This window comes from Oryctolagus cuniculus, chromosome 6 (genome assembly GCF_964237555.1).
Source record: "Oryctolagus cuniculus chromosome 6, mOryCun1.1, whole genome shotgun sequence".
Taxonomy (NCBI): domain Eukaryota; kingdom Metazoa; phylum Chordata; class Mammalia; order Lagomorpha; family Leporidae; genus Oryctolagus; species Oryctolagus cuniculus.
Window position 1 is genome coordinate 36,065,189 of NC_091437.1, and position 19,795 is coordinate 36,084,983.

The window sequence follows — 19,795 nt, forward strand, 5'->3', positions numbered from 1 at the left end:
TGAGCATGTGATGTCCAGCAGAAGAGTACACATGTGAAACAATTACACTCAACAGTGACCACTGCAATGGCATCAGCATTTTGTACCCAGTGCTCTGGGAGCATGGAACACAAGTAGAAGGCTTAGGAGACTGGAGGTGATAAATGAGTTCAGAGTTGAAGTGTGAATACAAAGTTGATGAAATAAAGAAGAGATGAATACGAATGGACTTGGCTATATAATTACGGCCAGTGGTGTGGTTGTTAAAATGAACTGGAGATGGGAGGGCTGCAGCCCAGAGAAGAGTTTGGAGATGATACCAATCACTCAGAAAAGAGGCAGTGATATCTGTAGACAGCAATGATAGAAAAGGTATCAAGCAGGTGGCTGAGTTAAGGTTATGTAATTCTAAGTGAAGCTCTCCTAAAATTAATCTGGTGTAAAAAGGTGACTAGTTATTTTTTTCCTGCACAGAGTAAAATCTCATCAGTTCAAGATAATTGGACAGAAGCATGTCAAAATTAATCAAATATGAATTACAGATTTTTTAAAGGGCATGACTAAGTACTTGGGCTTTTTTAACTAGTTGGAATATTTTAAATACCTTTCAACTTCCATGCTCTTAATTAGCAACATCAATGTTCCCGCAAACAATTAAAATGAGGAACCTACAAGTAACGTTTTTTCTGAAGTGGCCTGAATGTCTTTTCTGAACTTTTTCACACAAATGTGCCTCTTGGATTCCAAGGCTCGTCCCCACTGACAGTCAATTCCTCGTTCGCAGTACAGGCAGTCATAATCCTGACCTCAGCCTGACTGGCAGACCAGCTCTGAGAAACCTATAAAAAGATTTTCCATCACAGGAGGCAGGTTGGCTGATACTCCACCTTCTCAGTCAGGGATATCAAAATGGACAACGCTATCACTCCAGTCACACTGTCAGGGGAAACAATATGCTTGAAGTTACACACAGTAATCAATTGTAATTTTCCTGATTCGCAGTATTCCCTGGGGTTGCTCAAGTTGTTTTGCAAAACTTCCGTCAGTGGTACCATGATAAAATATAGTTCAGTCCCAAGACAAGCCATCAAAATATTTTAGGGAAAGGATTTTATCATATCCTCTACTAAAGTAGAAACCCTTAAATGTCATAGTTTGTCTAAAACTCAATGTACTGTTTCCCAAATATTTGCACATTTCTTACATCATAAACTTCATGAGTCATAAAGAACTAATTTACTGTGAAAAATATTAGACTCAATTCTTTTTTTATTTTTTATTTTATTTAATAAATGTGAATTTACAAAGTGCAACTTTTGTATTGTTGTGGCTCCCCCCGCAACCTCCCTCCCTCCCGTGGCCCTCCCCTCTCCCACTCCCTCTCCCATCCCGCCCTTCATCGAGTTTCATTTTCAATTACCATCATATACTGAAGATCAACTTAGTATATACTAAGCAGGGATTTCAACAGGCTGCACTCACACACAACCGAACCAGGTATAGGGTATTGTTCGACTACTAGTGTTGTTTTTAAGTTTCATAGTAAAACACATTAAGGACAGAGATCCTACGTGGGGAGCATGAACCCAGTGACTCCCGTTGTTGATTTAACAATTGGCGCTCTTATTTATGACGTCAGCAATCACACAAGACTCTTGCTATGAGCTGTCTAGGCTATGGAAGCCCCTTGAGTTCACTGACTCTGAACTTGTTTAGTCAAGGCCGTATCACAGTGGAGGTTCCTTCCTCCCTTCAGAGAAAGGCACCTCTCTCCTTGATGGCCTGTTCCTTCTGCTGGGGTCTTGTTCACCAGGATTGTTTTTTCATTTAGCTTGTTTTTTGCCACCGTGTCATGGCTTTCCATGCCTGTGAGACTCTCATGGACCTTTTAGCCAGATCCGAATGTCCCAAGGGTTGATTCTGAGGCAGGAGTGCTGCCATTCTATGAGTCTGCTGTGTGTCCTGTTTCCCCCTCAGGATCATTCTCTCCTTTTTAATTCTATCCTTCATTAGTTGCTTACACTGGTCTTATTTGTGAAATCTCATCGACACATACCCTATCTTTTTGATCTGTTGTGTATTTATACTTATCACTTTACCAAGTGCGCTGGCATTGGTACCTGCCTCCTTGGTAAGACTGAGTTGAAATCCCCGGCACATTTCTAGTTCCACCATTGGAGGTAAGTCCGAGTGAGCATGTGCCAACCTATATCTCCTCCTTCTCTTATTCCCACTCCTATGTTTAACAGAGATCACTTTTCTGTTAATTTTAAACGCTTAAGAATGATTGTGCATTGATTAAGAGTTCAACCAGTGGTCTTCTGTAGAACAAACAGAGCAACAACAACAACAAAAATACTAAAAGGAATAAAATAGTAAGTTGTTCCTCAACAGTCTAGACAAGGGCTGATCAAGTCATTGTCTCTCATAGTGTCCATTTCACTTCAATGGGTATCATTTTAGATGCTCGTTACTTGCCATCGATCAGGGAGAACATATGATATTTGTCTCTTTTGGACTGGCTTATTTCACTCAGCATGATGTTTTCCAGCTTCCTCCATTTTGTTGTAAATGCCCGGATTTCATTGTTTTTTACTGCTGTATAGTGTTCCATAGAGTACATATCCCATAGTTTCTTTATCCAGTCATCCGTTGATGGACATTTAGGTTGATTCCATGTCTCAGATATTGTGAATTGAGCTGCAACAAATATTGAGGTGCAAATGGCTCTTTTTTTCTCCCCTTTAATTCCATTTGGGTAAATTCCAAGGAGTGGGATGGCTGGGTCCTGTGGTAGTGCTATATTCAGGTTTCTGAGGACTCTCCAAACTGTCTTCCATAGTGGCTTTACCAGTTTGCATTCCCACCAACAGTGGATCAGTGTCCCTTTTTACCCCACATCCTCGCCAGCATCCGTTGTTGGTTGATTTCAGTATGTAAGCCAATCTAACCGGAGTGAGGTGAAACCTCATTGTGGTTTTGATCTGCATTTCCCTGATGGCTAGGGATCCTGAGCATTTTCTCATGTGTCTGTTGGCCATTTGGATTTCCTCTTTTGAAAAATGTCTGTTAAGGTCCTTGGCCCATTTTTTTATTGGGTTGTTTGTTTTGATTTTGTGGTGTTTTTTGATCATTGTGTAGATTCTAGTTGTTAATCCTTTATCTGTTGTGTAGTTTGTGAATAACATCTCCCATTCTGTTGGTTGCCTCTTCACTTTCCTGACTGTTTCCTTTGCTATAAAAGAAACTCTTCAATTTGAGGTAATCCCATTTGCTTATTTTATCTTTGTGCCTCTGGGGTCTTCTCCAGGAATTCTTCGCCTGTTCTAATATCTTGAAGGGTTTCCCCTATACTCTCAATTAGTTTCATGGTTAGACTCAATTCTTACAATCACATTGACTGGCAATGAAAATACAAAGGAAGTAATTCAATTCTCTACAGATGACCTGTGGATATACACAAGGTGCTTTTCTCCCATCAGCTTTCTTAGTTTAGGAAATCAGAAGGGTCATGGTTTAATTATACAAAATTTCCTTTGTTCTCGCAAGTTAGGGAATAAAATGATCCTTGAAGTGGCAGACGAAGAGCCTTCACATAGGGCAGTCTCCTTGATACCACTCTTTAGAGAGCTTCATTCCTCTTTCACTGGTCTAGAAGATCATTAATAGATCTTGGGATCCATTTCTAGATTATTCTATTCATTATTCTGCAGATGTGATCAGAATCTTGCTCAAGACATTTCCCCACTGAGATTCACACCAATGAGTCAACTTCTTATTAGATGTCAAAAAAAAAAAAAAAAAACCAGAAAATTGGTTTCTCCATTTCAATCAACTCCACACTAAGCCCTATTTCCTTATGGACAGAGCTCCTTCTCCATGGTCACCTTCAAAATGTCCTTGGAGCTGGCACTGTGGCATAGTAGGTTATGGGTATCAGTTTGAGACTCGAGTGCTCCACTTATGATCTAGCTCCCTGCTAATGCACCTGGGAATGCAGAAGCACCCCTGCCCAGACATGGGAGATCTGCAAGAAGGTGCACACTCCTGGCTTCAGCCTAGCACAGCTTTGGCCATTGAAGCCATTATTGGGTGTGAACCAGCAGCTAGAAAATCTGTCTCCCTCTCTCCTGTAACTCTGCCTTTCAAATAAATAAACCAAGTCTTATAAAAAAAAAAAAGCACAAATGTTCTCCTCTTTATTCTCATGCAATTTGGTTACCTTCTACCAAGAATTCTACTTCATCAATTCCTTAAAATCCATGCCCTTTCATTAAACCAACTCCCCTCAATCTTCCTTCTGCTCTCTAACTCACCTCTCCTGGGCTAATGTTGGGACCTCCTGAGTCTCCTGATAGCTACTTCCCATCATCCACTGCAATTCCACTTGTACTCAGCCAGGGTCCTCCCTCCAACGTGCCTGCCATGACTTGTCTTTCTTTGGTGCAGAATGATCTCATTTCTGGACCTTCCACACCCACTTTTCTCCAACACCTCTCCATTCACTATTATCAACATTTCTGAATGCTATGAAGTCAAGCAGTTAAAAAATGAGCCTCTAATTTTATGTATCTATTCATATACTTTTTCTGGAATTCAACTTTTGAGAATCTCAAATGCAATAATTACATATCATGAACAATAGCATTTGAGATAAAGTGTGGCTAGAAATGTCAGTTACAGCATTAATAGAGAGAGCTTATAATAAATATGCATTTGTATTTGATATTCACAAAGTCATCATAGTATCGAACATTCAAAGACAAGCACTTTATATCAAGCACTGAAATTAATAAAGCCATTATGAGTTAAGGAGCAAGTGAGTGGGCAGAAGAGGGAGAAAAAATTCTTGCAGTTCTTTAGAAATGCAAATAAGAACATTGCCTGAATATCATTACCTGACTGATAAAATGGTAATCACTTAACAGGTATTTATTTAGAAACCTGTTCCAATTCCTTAATGGGAAAAAAATTTTTCAATTCAGCATAAACCTATTTGTTAAATGGTAATAAAATAAATTTCCAGGTGGGAAATAGCAAGCACTAAATGTCATAATATGGTTCCATAAACCTGGAGATAATTCTTAGCATTGTTTCCAAAATTTAACTGACAAAGTAAAAAGCCCTCAGGGGCCAGAGAGGCAAATTTCATACCCTGATCAACTGGACACTGTGGCTATGGACAGCAACCTGGGTGCTCAGATGCCTTTGTTTCAGACTAGAGAATCTGAGTTACTTTAGTAAATTGTAGAGTACCCAGCTGCCCTCAGACGATCTAAGGACATTTCTAAGACAGGCCAAATGAATATACCTGCCAGGCCACCAATTTGGGAGTATACATCTAAGAGGTCAAATGACAGAGACCTTTCGCAACATAGACCCTGTGTAGCTCGAAGGATGGACTCCAACGTTCCAGGCAAACTCAGTGAAAATACTTGGCTCTGCCTTCCTTAGAAATAGGACTTTGGGCAAAATAGCAAAAACCCTCTCTGCCTCTGTTATTTGGCCTCAAAGACCGTGACCAGTATCACTAAGGAACCCACAGTGCTGCAGAACTGTATGAGTTCATGTAGATTTCCTGTTTGGTGAAGTGTCCATCAGTGGTACCATGACAAAATATAGTTCAGTCCCAAGACAAGCCATCAAAATATTTTAGGGAAAGGATTTTATCAGCAAGGAATTTTCATTGAATATCCAAGGTAGGAAAAGTATCAAATCACTTGTTATTCACTATTATTGCCCAAGTCCATTTTCCCCCAGATTTAGTCATGGTTCAGTAACATTTTAATCTAAATTATATACATTTCAGGATAGAATTTATCTTTGAATAGCTGGAAGATAATTTGACAGAAGCAGTGATTTTGGAAGCTATGACTTCTTTTAGTTTGAGTAATCATTTGTTAGCTGTGTGGGTTTAGTGAAAATTACTTTCTCTGAAACTCTTTTTTTATTGTACTGTGTTTTATGAGACTGCAAGAAGCTACAAGCCCTAGGAAAGGCTCCAAATTACAGAAAGGAGCATGGACAGAATTTCAGATAATTCTCAGCATCAGTCACCTGCTTCTTGATCTCATAACATCCCATTCTTGTAAACAGGGACAGAAAGATCCAGTCTTTCTGGAATCCCGCGACCCTTCGGCGCAGACGATGATGTAACGCTATTAAGTATATAAGACATTCTGACTGGGCTGCAGCCGGAACTCATATAGATCTTGCAAAAAAAAAAAAAAAAGTTACAAATTTATCCAATACCTCCATCTTCAGCAAGCTATTTGCATCCACCGATTACCCAGGTCCTGAAAAACTATCTAGAAAAATCTTATTGAAATACGACATTTAAATAAAAATTGGTGGTGATGGTTGGCTGGGATCCAAAATGATCAACCGCAAAGAGGGATGACAAGGTGTCTTAAGGAAAGGAGGAAGACATGCAAAGATTGACAGACCCAGGATGATGTGTACGACAGGTAGCTCGGAGGACACGTAACCATTTCTACGAAAACTCATCAGAGCCCTCACGAAGAAGGGGACATCTAAGGACTGAAGCTACTGTGATGCTGGTTTCTGAAACGCTTCCATCTCAAGCAAGTTACTTGAGAGCTCACTGTGATCTAGTGCTGCACAGAAGACCGACCCTCCCCCTCCACACGTGGAAGCAGGAGGATTGTCACTACTAAGAAGCTTCTGCTGCACTGGAATAAGGCAAACGATGCTTCAATGGAACGGACAGAGCTGCAGGCTATGCATGTTCAACCTGGCAAGCAGACAAATTTAGGGGCACCTGTAAGTCCCCTTTTGCTAGTCAAATTCCCAAAATTATTGAGAAAGGTGAACTGGACAAAAAACTGAGTTTCCTACAGTCAAGCAGATGGCGTTTGGGAGTCTATGTTACTGTGGTCCCAGGTAAGCTGTGGGGCTTGTGAAGTCCCCGTGCATCAGGATCCATAGCTCAAAGCTTCAGAAGGAGTTAGTTATGTAGTGAGGAAGCTGGAGCTGTCATTCGCCACTCTTTCCATGCACTCAATCATCGAGGGCTACAAGCCTAAAAATCACATTTCACAGATTTTCTGTGTTCTGTGGTTTCTGGCTAGGTTTTCCAAAGAAGAGGCTCAGAATGGCAAACTGGGTGGCAAGGGAGAAAAAAGGAGGATTTTCTTCCTATAGCTGCAGGAGCCTTCAACAATGACACCAGCAGCAAACGGTTCCAGCAGCAGCAGCAGCTGTGGTGACGGCAGCACCTCCAGCAGATCCCAGCACAGGACCCATGAGGCTTCCTGACCCCTGGCGAACAATCCTCCTCTTCCTACTCTTGCAGGGAGCTTTGCGGCCAGCTCCTGAATTAAACCGCCCTTTGCTTTAAATGGGTACAATCGTTTCCATGTTCTTGACTGGACACTGACAGATAGGGGAGCAGCAACAAATCAGTCAGTGGTATTTTTCTCTGAACAGATTGTCAACCAGATGATCAATTGCCTATCAAGGAGGGTTGACAGTGTTGGATACAGTACAGCAGTACCAGTCAAAAAGACACAGCAAGGGCTGGCACTGTGGCACAGCAGGTTCAACTGTCTCTCGCCATGCTGGCATCCCATACTGGAGTCCAGGCTGCTCAGATTCTGACCCAGTTTCCAGTTTCCTGCTAATGTGCCTGGGAAGGAAGCAGAGGGTGGCCCAAGTACTTGGGGCCCTGCCACCCATGTGGGAAGTGTGGCTCCTAGCTTCAGCTTGGCCCAGAACTGGATGTTGAAGACATATCGGGAGTGAAGCAGTGGATGGAAGATTCTCTCTCTCCCTCTCTCCCTCTCGAATAAGTACATAAATCCTTTAAGCATACATGCACAGCATTTAAACCCTGGATCTTCCAATTACAAAATAGGATTTCTTTCTTCCTGATTATGCCCAAGTTCACAGAAACAGTAAAGGGACAATGGGGTGAATGGGGTATAAAAGATCAGCGATCTCATCCCAACGAAGCCACTCACTAGCCCCAGGAACTGAGGGTCTTCTACCACACTTGGGAACTTCAGTTTCCTCACCAGAGAACGGGCACAACCTATCAACTGCTTAGTAAGATCAGCCAGCAAAACGAATACTGAGGGGCCGGGGCCGTGGCCGTGGCCGTAGCAAGTAAAGCCACTACCTACGGTGCCGGCATCCCATATGGGCACTGGTTCGACCCAGCAGAAGCTCCTGGCTTCAGATTGGTGTAGCTCCAGCTGTTGTGGCCAATTGTGGAGTGAACCAGCAGATAAAAGACCTCTCTCTCTCTGCCTTTCCTTCTCTCTGTGAATAATTCTTTGAAATAAATAAATCTAAAAAAAAAATGGATACTGAATTTAAATCAAGAAACTGAGCAAGTCTAACAACTACATTATCGATTCCAGGTGTTAAAAGTGCCTGCATCTCCTGATTTTTTTTGATGACTCAAGAAAACAGTCTATTCAATGCATTCTATGTGTGAGATAATATACTAAAGCTTTTAACTACATTACTTACAATCCTCATGACAATCCCACTGACAGATGCCAGGACCGAAGTCTAAGAGACTGAAGTGGAAAAAAAATATCAGGACTTGAACTGACATTGTCATGTTTTCGGAGCAGCGCTCCAGCATTCTGTGGCACTGCTAATTGAAGCTGTGTGGCAGCAGCACGTGGAAACTGCCGAGTTCCACAGGCACGTGGAAGATTCCTCGCTCTATTCCACAGCCAGTGAATTTCACCTTCTCCGAGACACCACTGCCTTAGAAGGAGACAGGTCTCATCATCCTTCCGGTGGTTTGCAACGCCTCTAGCTTGAGGTCCCCCATAACTTCCCAAGGCCCAGGGGGCTCCAGCGCAGGCTGAGTTCTAGCACATATGCATTGTGTTCCTGATCTAATCCAAGGACTAACTGAATAATCACCATTTTGTCAGTCAAGTAATAAAGTTGAGTATTCTCATTTACATTTCTAAAGCAGCATAAAAATAACACCGTTTGAAACGGTACCCACTCACTTTCTCCTTATATGCTAATGCGTGTCATAATTTCACAGCCTGTAGAGAGATTTCCTGGCAAACATTTCTCTGCCTTAAAGTTGTACCTGTTCACAATGCTGATTGCCAGCTTGCAAACACAAATTCACTCTGGTTCCAAATCAATTCCATATTTATAGGTCTTTGGGGCAGACAACTTATACACAGTGATACAGAAATCTAAATCATTTCAATCCTTTAACGTTTAGCATTTTGAATTTCAACTTCATCCTTAGACTTTGGCAACAGTATTAATAAGAACTCCCTTATTTTAAAAATCCCATCTGTGTATCTTTGCCAAGATTGGATAAATCAATAAATTCTTATAGTCACCACGATATTCCATGAATCTAATTTCTTGATTTAAAGTAATGAAGTACAGCTTAATGCCATGACAAAATTAAGCTAACTGGGTCACTTAGAGCCAACCATTCACCTTCATTATGGTTTTTAATTAATGTTGTCCTATGTATACTGCAGGTGACTAACTTTACTTCAAGACTATATTTCATGGGGTGAATGTGGTGGTGCAGCACGTTAAGCCACAGTTAGGAACACCCACATCCCATACTCGAGTGCCTGGGTTCAAGTCCCAGCTACTCTGCTTCCGACCTCGCTCCCTGACGAAGTACCTGGAAAGCAGCACGTGGTAACTCAAGTGCTTGAGTCTCTGTCACCCACCTGAGACCTGCATAGAATTCCTAGCTTCGGGCATCTGCCTGGTGCCACCTGGCCATTACAGGAGTGAACTGGGGTAAGAATATTTCTCTTGTGTGTTCTCTCTCCTGAGTTCGTTCTCTCTCTCTCCCTTTCTCTTGTGTGTGTTCTCTCCCCCCCTCCAGGGTTCTCTACCCCCCCTCTCCAGGGTTCTCCCCCCCCCTCTCTCCAGGGTTCTCCCCCCCCCTCCAGGGTTCTCTCCCCTCCTCTCCAGGGTTCTCTACCCTCCCCTCCCCTCCTCTCCAGGGTTCTGTCCCCTCCCTTCCCCTCCTCTCTAGGGTTCTCTCCCCTCCCCTCCTCTCCCCTCCAGGGTTCTCTCCCCTCCCCTCCTCTCCAGGGTTCTCTCCCCTCCCCTCCCCTCCTCTCTAGGGTTCTCTCCCCTCCCCTCCTCTCCCCTCCAGGGTTCTCTCCCCTCCCCTCCTCTCCAGGGTTCTCTCCCCCCCTCTCTCCAGGGTTCTCTGCCCCCCTCCCCCCCTCTCCAGGGTTCCCTCTCCCCCCTCTCTCCAGGGTTCTCTCCCCTCCCCTCCCCTCCTCTCCAGGGTTCTCTCCCCTCCCCTCCCCTCCTCTCCAGGGTTCTCTCCCCTCCCCTCCCCTCCTCTCCAGGGTTCTCTCCCCTCCCCTCCCCTCCTCTCTAGGGTTCTCTCCCCTCCCCTCCTCTCCCCTCCAGGGTTCTCTCCCCTCCCCTCCTCTCCCCTCCAGGGTTCTCTCCTCGCTTCCTCCAGGGTTCTCTCTCCCCCCTCTCTCCAGGGTTCTCTACCTTTCAAGTAAGTAGATTTTTTTAATTGTGTATTTTGCATTTTTTCAGCTTCTAGTATTTGTTCAGATTTTTGGTGTGTACACACAAGTTTGCCGTTTTGATCTTCTGTTCAGAAATCTGTAGGCTCTCTAGTCTAAGACATCAAGCTCATCCAAAGGAAGAATAAAGAAAGATTCTGTACCTGGAAACAATGGTTCCTTCTTGCATTCTTTTTTCCCTTCTTCCCATCCTTTCTAAAAATAGCTCACAGAAATGAACAAAATGCAGTTAAAAAAGCCAATGAAAGAAGATGTAGAGACAAAAAGAGTTAGAAATTTTAAAATAAAGGCATTTAGAGCAAGAGCACCTTCCTAAAGATCTACACTTGCTAGTGGTAATTATAAATGTGGCTCTCAGTTTCCTAGAAACCCTAGCAAACACAAGAAAATGCTACTATTTATATGATTCATAATTCCTGTAAGATGCTTTTTTTGTTTGCTAATGAGGAACATTAATAAGAAAGCCAAGAGTAATTTTGTGGAAGAGAAACACGGTCCTAAATGAGGGTGTTTTATTCAAGAAGAAAGAAGCTCCCGAGCGGCAGGGATGCAGGGAGGTGTATGAAGCCCCCTCTCCAGGGGTGCGGCAAGGAGGTGAGACATGGTGGGAAGGAGCTGCAGTTGGACAAGAGCCAAGGGTAAAGCAAACCTTTGCTCCACGCAAAGCCTGGGCCATTATCCTCAGGCACATCCAGTGTACCTTACCCATATTTCCCTCCACCTGTTCTCTCCTGCCCAAACCCTGTGCTTTCTAGAACCGGAAATTGATGGGGAAATGATGGTAAAAAACAGAAAACTTTTTAATTATAATTTAAAAAGCCTTGAGACCTGGGCTACTTCAAAGATCACACCTGAGCTAAGGAAAACCACACATGTTAGGAGAAGAATCTGGTAAACCAAACGTAAAATGTGGGCCACTTCTGAGGTCAGGCAGTAAGTGTTCTGGGGCCCATAAACGGCTTCATGGAATCAGAGATAGCCCTGGGGTTAGGCACCCGTAGACTCAGTGCAAGCCAATGACTTCTACAGAGAGGAGCTGCTGTACAATCATCAGTGACACTCTTTCCATTTTGCTTTCTTCAACCATTCGAGAAGAATGCATCTTCTCCTAAGCTCAGGCAAGGAACAAAGAGACCAAGAAAACACATCAGTTGCGTGTCAGATTGGGAAGCACTGCCTGCTGTCTACTAAACTGTGAGACACCGTTTACCAAAGGACAGGACTCAGCAGGAATTTGCCTCTCCACCGAGAGCCTGGTTCACTGCCAGCTTTTCATCCTGAGGCAACCCAGCCCCCACGGATGGCTCTCTCTGCAACGGAGGCCCTTAAGAGGAAGGTAAGCTTCTCCTCTTTGTAAAATCGAGACTCGGGACTTCTTTCCTTTCAACCTACCTCGCAGTTGGCCAAGAAGTATCTATCTCCTTATCAAGGCTCTGTCACCATTATGCTAAATTCTCTAAAGGTGTGATTGTCTTCTGGCTAGATTGTGAGATCCTTAAGAACAGAAACTTGTCTAACTGCTTCTGGCACATCGTTTAGGTGCTTAACTAACACGTATTGAATGAATGAAAGAAATGAGCAGACGCACTGACCCCTGCATTCTGTGGCTGGCCATTTTCCCACCTTCCTGGAGCTCCAAGACTCCCCAAGTTCTAATTTATTTCCAAACCTGGTCCTCCAGCATGTTACACCTTAATTCTTTGAGTCTTGACTCTGCAGCTGCCTCCAAATTACCTTTGATTACGTTAGCCAGAGTTAGTTTCTGGAGCTTCTAGCCAAGAATGCTGGCAGACATATCACAGTAAGGATCAAGCTGAATTAGCCAGCTCCATGAAATGAAGCCAAATAAAGAACAACAACAAAAATGAAGTGGTCAGTATGGCCTGACAAACCTCTTAAGATGTAAGACATTTTCTTTTGTCCTGAATGTCAATGAGGAACTCGCTGTCCCTTGATGTCTGCGGGGAAATTAACTGCAACCCATCCGTTCTACAGCCTACGGGAGTTTAAAGCCCTCTCTCTGGTTTCTGCAATTTCCCCAAGACCTTTACCATCTCCCGCCAGCCTGTTCTATTTGGACGTCCATTCTTGCACAGGCCTTCTCTCTCCCAAGCCACAGTTTCCAGACAGGTCTGTCAACCACCTAGGCAATTTGCACACACACGCACAAATGCATACATGCCAACACGAAGTATTTACACCTCTTTGTGTATTTGTTGCCACACCTCTAAAGATGAGGATAATAATGTATGAGCCTCATAGGATGGTTTTCAAAACTGAACAAGACAAGACAGGTCAGGTTCTGATACTCACACACCTTCAACATAGTGAATATTCAAGACCCAAATAACAGGCAATCTAGAGATCTTACTAAAGGACTGGGCCCTGGGAGAGGTCAGTATACAAACCATAGTAAACGTATATACACGAGGGTGGGTGTTTAGCCTAGCTGTTAAGATGCTCGTTAAGACACCTTTGTCCCACACTGGGGAGCCTGGATTCCTGATCCCAGCTCCCTGCTCGTGTGCACTGCAGACCCTGGCAGGCAGCAGTGATGACTCAAGCAGCTGACTCTGCCATGCACTTGGGAAACCTGGATTCAGTTCCTGGCTCCTGGCAGCAGGCCCGCAGCCACGGCAAGCATTTGGGGAGTATACCAGTGGATGAGAGCCGTCGCCCTGCCACTGTCTTTCTCTCTCAGAAACACACACATACACTCACACAAATAAAAACCTGAACAAAATTTCAAAGTTAATATATATATACACACACAAATATATGGATGTAGATATACTAGCATATGAAGGATCTTCAAGTTCATAAAAGTTCATGGAAAATGTACACGAGCAAACTATTCAACCTAACTGCTCTCAACGTCCCTTTTAAGGACAATACACCGGATGTTCTGCCCTTTCCCAGGCAGAGCCCAGGCTGTCCTTCTACCCATCTGCCCTCTTCTCTCCCGTTCACTGACGCTCTCGTGTTCAGAGCAGGTGCCGACAGGATTCCTCTCCTGGGTCAGGGAACCAGGCCCTTTGGCTCTGAACTTCCACAAGCACTTTCCTAAGTGAAAACATCCTCTTGCCAAAGTACAATGTCAGGTTCCTGCTCTTCAAAAGCTCACACTGAGTCCATCTATCCAGCCTAGAACTGCGGTCTCTAGACCCTAGTCTTTTGTGTAGTACACTTGTGTTGCTGTCCACATTCATTCGTTAATGAAAATTGTCACCGTACCAATATTTTCCTTTTACAACTAGACTTGTACATGGTAAATCAACTTACTTTGAAAGAAATTTTTATTTGACTACTCTAAGTAACAAAGTAGTGTTACTTATTGTGATAAGATAACCTTAAAGCGAATATTGAATTTTGTGATACAGTCATCGGTGACCACCTAGGCTCATGACGTTTTGCTCACGATACAAACAGCGTAATTTGGGAAATGTGAGCGGGACATGCTTGATTACGGACACTCTGAGGGTGTACCAAAGAGAAAACGAGTGGAAAGTCTGACATTTGCCTGTTACTAATATTGTGGGTAGAGTGGGGGAGTGAGTGAGAATGAACATATGTTGATGGGATCCGGTTAGAAAACTGACAGAGGATGGTCCCGAGACGGGATTCAGGGGCATGATATCATCCTGTATCCCACACTACTGTTCCATAGCACCCAAGAGAATAGCTAATGTTCATTTAATTGAATTGTATCCTACCATTAGGAACTAATGCTACTATAAATAAATGTTTAAAAGCTAGAAATGTTATGTATCATTATATCTGAATTACCCACAAAAAATGCATTTTAACTAACTCATCCAGTTTGATACAGTGTCTGGAATTTAAAACAATTTCATAGTGCATTGCCATTGATATTGCTCACCCTGATCTTTTAATTAACAAAAATTTGTGTTTCTCTGGATTCCACCATGCTTTCTCCGCACAAATAATTTCACAACCTTTTAAAGGAAAATTAAACATATGCTTCTAGATTGAAAGCTTATGTTAAAATTCTAGGTATAGGCACCAAGCCAGTGCATTTGGTGAATAACAAAATCCACAACATGTACTATTAAAAATCTAATTTTTTTGCTAAATATACAGTATCTATATACCCAGGTATACCAAAACATAACCCTTTTTGAAATATATAGACATATAAAACATAAAAGTGACTAGTCATTCTATTAAATATCCACCACGCTCCATGGATGATGCAAGGCCTCATGAGACACCTTCTACCCTCAGTGGGTTCCCTGGGTGGAGTGACAGTACATTATTCCAACTCAAGTCAGGTTACACTTGGATTTCTGTCAAGCTATCTGACAGCTCCCTTCTGTCATCAATTCCTACTACAAAGACAGAGGCACAAGCCCCTGCTCCACACCTGAAACACACTTCTCTGCAGGGCTCGAGTGAAAGCTAACAGCTCCCATGGCTCCACCAGGAACATCCCCTTTCTTCACAGTGTCCTCCAGTTCCTGCTATCTGTGGAAAATCCTCAGAATCAAATGTCAATTCAAGCTATTTAAGTCTAACAACACGATTTTCTGCACACCATTCGGTTGTGCCAATTAAAATGAAGCAAGACTAAGAAAAAACTTCCCTAAGAATCATGCTGTTACCTCACCTCCAAGGTTTGCAGGAACTAAACAAAAACCATTTAGATCTATCTACCTACATCATGCAACCATCAGCTCACACAATCTCATGACCTGGTCAAGAAAAGAAGTCGAACAACTGGAACCTATCATGAAAAGCTTCTTAAATTTATATCTAAATTTAGATGCGTAGGTAGATATTCTTAGATTAGTTTACTCCCCTTAAATACATCTTTCTAGTAACATATCTCCATCTACTTTCAAATGGCATCTCCATAAAGCAGATTTTTTAGTATAGACAGCTGGAAACATTTACAGCCGTATCACATTTATCACATTAGCACAAATGATAAACACTAATAATCAAACAGTACCAGAGTCATGATTATATATGAAACATCAGAGAAAATCCATACCCATTAGCTTTGTGATTCTACAATAACAGACTTTCCAGAAGCTTAATAATATAAATGTTCATAATTTATAGTGTAACATATTCAGAAATGTAACATACCTCACATTAGCATCAAGTTTGTCCATTACAGGAAATAGGCATGGGTGAATTGGATGTCAGTGCCCACAGGATCCTATGGTAGAGCAATAAAAAGAAGTTAGACAGGAAAATAACACAGGAAATTAAGTCTGCATTAAAGGAAAACATGCCCAATGATCATTGCTTTCTATTTATTAAGACTTTGGTTTCATAGAAATATTTAATAAACAGTATTATAACAAAACAAGGGGTGTATTCAAGCATGGTATGGCTGAGTGTTGTAAAATTTCTTTACATTTTACTATCATCCAGCTGTTAAAATATGTGGACATTTCTTTTTGTGCTATGTTAATCTATTTATTGCTGTTTTTTGTTCTTCCCATAAACATAACTTACTTCTATGATCTGTTTTAGGATATTAACTAATGAAAATACATTACTACATTCTTATTAAAATCATATATTGCCTAAATTGAGCATACATTTTGTTTCCTTAGGGAATTTGAGTTTGTTCTAGTTAAACCATTTTGAAGGTGAGTAATCATGGATCCCTTGGAGAATCTATAAAGCTTTGAGAACTTTTTGTCCTCCCCCCAAAAAACAGATATGCATGCATATGTTAGACCCTCAGAGTGAGGATGCTAACACGTCGAGAGGCACACCCCAAAGAACCAGACTCCAGACCAGTTGATGCAAAAGCAAGAGGATTTATTTGGCGTCTGCGCAGACGGGCCTCCTGAACTCGGGAGTCCGGAGAGCGCCCCCAGTACAAAGCCACACGGTTTATATACCCGCAGCGACCAATCAAAAGCACTACAGAGTCCATGCACACAGCAGTCCAATCCGCGAGTTGTTCATGTGATGGGCATGCGTCTTCTATCCAATCAGCTACGGGATCACATGGGAGGCATGCACCTCATTGCCATTTTGTCGTTTACTTCTTTAGCAGTTCCTTTCCCTGCCAGCGCCATCTTGTTCACCCTGAGGGGGGACGCCGTCTCCCTCCCTTTGTTCCCCTTGTGGGAGAGCGGCGTCCCACTTCCCGCACCATTATTTGAGTATAGGAGGTATACAAACTGGGTTAGGTCTTAGCACAGCCAGGCACAAGTGTTGCAGCTAACTAAGCATAGGGTTCCTTATTTTATAGCTGCACCTAATTTTATCTTTGGGGGAAAAAGTTTAGGGCTGTAATTTTAAACTTTAGTTTTTATTTGGGGCAAAGGTGACTTCTTGTTTTTAATAGTATTGGCTTAGGTCACTCCATCTTGGTTTGATTTTTAAGGTTCTTCACATATATACATACACTTTCTATATACATACACTTTCTAGGAAACCCAGGGTTCCCTGACCCCAGGATAAGAAACTCCAATCAAAGGAATCAGGGGCAGGGGAAGGGGAGGTGGAGAGGGAGGGAGAGAGAGCGAGAAATAAAACCCAACTTTCAAACACTAAAAGTTCTTCTACCACAGACCCTCCAAACGCCCTAGACCCTTTGGTGAATGGGCACTCAAATCAGCTTTCTCCATTTTCGCAAAAGGATTTCTATGCTTTTTATCACACTTGTTCTAGAATATGGCAAATCAGAAAATGTAGGGACAGAGCCTGGCTGTCCCTTCCAGAACTACCCTGAGCAAGTCCCTTTCCTTCGGAGCATCTGAGTGATTGGTGGGGCTCAGAAAATCCAAGTAGGTGGGGCAGATTGGGAGGCGTCATCTCTGTCTTCACATCCAGCTCTGATAGTCTACTGTTCCATGTGCTGGCTTTCTAATTGAATCTCATACCAAGAGGAAACCATGAATCTGTTTATCTATGGAACAGAACCAAGAAATTCAGCCTGGGCCCTCAGACACCTTAGCCAGAACAGTCCAAGCACATAAGGCTGGCAGCCAGGAGAGAATGGCAGACCACAAAGCTGCAAACAGTACAAGAGACACTGTGTTTTTCAATAGTTCTATTTTAGAGCGTCCCAAGCATTTCTGGGAACGTGGCAGGTGTATCTCAGGTTCAGCCTGTAGGACTTGCAGCTTCCTACCCTGACTTCAATGTACTTCTGTCTATCTTGTAATTTGAATTTAGAATACTATCTGAAATACCCAAGTACAAATTCCTAAGTATTGACGTGAAAAGGCTCAATTTCCCTTCCTCCTCTGTCTAAAATTCATTGCTATCATTTAAAATACAGCCTATTCACTGAAGACTCCCAAACTGTGATCTTAAATGCGCACCTTGCCAAGTCTTGGATTGCCCACCTAACATCTCAAGCTGGATGACTAAATAGCATTTCAAACTGAACTCCATTTCCCGCCCCTAATGTAACACTTGCTTCTCCCCTAGGATTCTCCATCTCAATAGATGGCCTCACCATTTAGTTACTCAGACAGAAATAGAAAAACACACACCACACAACCAAACCATCAGAAAACCCATTCTCACCACTTTGAAAAGGATTCCTTAATCTAGCCTCTCTCATTATTTCCAGAACCAGCCCACATCACCAACTTGTTGAAGTATATAGCAGAGCCCCTACTTGGTCTGCTTGCCCCACTATCACCTCTTACCCTCACAGAAGCCAGAATATTTTTAAACATAATCAAGTCATTTCACTGCACACATGAAATCTAGTAGTTCCTGCTATCCAGACACTATCATGGTGAACTGGGTCAGAGAGGCTAATTGACTTTCTAAAGTCACACAGCTAGCACTTGACCAACCTGGGGACAGAATCCTGGGTTGTGAATTCAAAGCTCAAGATTTTTTTTTTTTTGACAGGCAGAGTTAGACAGTGAGAGAGACAGAGAGAAAGGTCTTCTTTCCGTTTGTTCACTACCCAAATGACTGCTACGGTCGGCATGCTGCACCAATCCGAAGCCAGGAGCTTCCTCCTGATCTCCCATGCGGGTGCAGGGCCCAAGCACTCAGGCCATCTTCCACTGCCTTCCCGGGCCATAGCAGAGAGCTGGCCTGGAAGAGGAACAACTGGGACAGAATCTGGCGTCCCAACCAGGACTAGAACCCGGGGTGCCAGCGCCACAGGCGGAGGATCAGCCTACTAAGCCGTGGCGCTGGCCTCAAAGCTTAAGATTTATTTTGCTTATTCCTGTGCAGCCTCCAAATCAAAGCGGACAGTTACGGTGTTTTTCTTCGGGCCATCTATTCTTTCTCTGAGAATAGTGTCTTGATTTCCTTTTTGGGAACCACCCCTCCATGATATGGCTCTAGTTCCTCTTCAAATTCACCTTTAGTTGTGTCCCACCCCATCACTGCCCACTCTCACTGGTTCTGCTTCTTCCCTGACCCGCAGAGTCGACTCTGGCTTCGGGGCCTCTCCCTTCATCTCTATTCTCCTAGGAATACTATGACGCACGCCACTCCCTGACCTCTCTAAGGCTGCTGCTCCAACAGCACTGCTGCCGGGATCTTCTCTCACCACCTCAGTTTTAAAACTCTCTATCCTTGTTATCTGCTCTGTTGTGTGAGCCTAGTACACACCTTGTATCTAGTCAATTGTTCATTATGATTTGTCTCCCTCAGTAGAATACGAGCATCTGAAGGGTGCAGGACAGTATCTTAATCACTGTGATATTCTCGGTGCCTAGAAAAATGTCCAGTATTCCTTATGTTCTTCATAGATAACTGTTGCATCAACTAAATAGTTCATTCATTTTGCAAATAAGAAAACTGAGGCTTAGAAGTTTGTGACTTTCTTATGGGGGAGGTAATGTATGGATCACCCCAGGGGTCATTCCTGTAATACAAAGGGGAGCCCAAACCATTGCACTCTCATTAGTGACCCTTTACTAAGCAAAACCAGTGACCCACATTGTGCTTTTCCTTCTCCTCCAACCTGAGTCTTTAATACCTCTCTATAGATGAAGAGACTTAGTGTCCGAGAGGTTAACTGTTTTGCTAAAGTCACATTGCTGGCACTGGACTAACCTGCATATAGAATCCAGGCCTTTGGATTCAAAGTCCCACCTCTGCCTTTCGTAGTTCTTATTGTATCACACTTCTATCCACACATCAAGGGAGCCTACGAATGACTGTGGACATTCGCTATGTTTTTCTCATGAACATCTATTCCATTTTTCTCTAAGAGCAGTGCTTTTATTTTCCTTTTGGAACCACCCCTTCCTTGGCTCAATGTCTAGCACCAGTGACGAGCACACGAGCAGGGCTGACCAATCACAACAGTCCATTCC

General features: G+C 43.0%; 1 protein-coding gene across 2 annotated transcripts in view; it reads right to left on the reverse strand.

The window, feature by feature from the left end:
- The window catches only part of HTR4 (5-hydroxytryptamine receptor 4), a 187,967-nt gene that overhangs the window by 151,990 nt on the left and 16,182 nt on the right, over positions 1–19,795 (reverse strand). For both annotated transcript variants that reach the window (XM_008255221.4, XM_008255222.4), the window contains exon 2: positions 15,618–15,690. In XM_008255221.4, coding sequence (XP_008253443.1) covers positions 15,618–15,643 — 26 coding nt within the window. In that variant the 5' untranslated portion in view covers positions 15,644–15,690. The remainder of the gene's footprint in view (positions 1–15,617; positions 15,691–19,795) is intronic.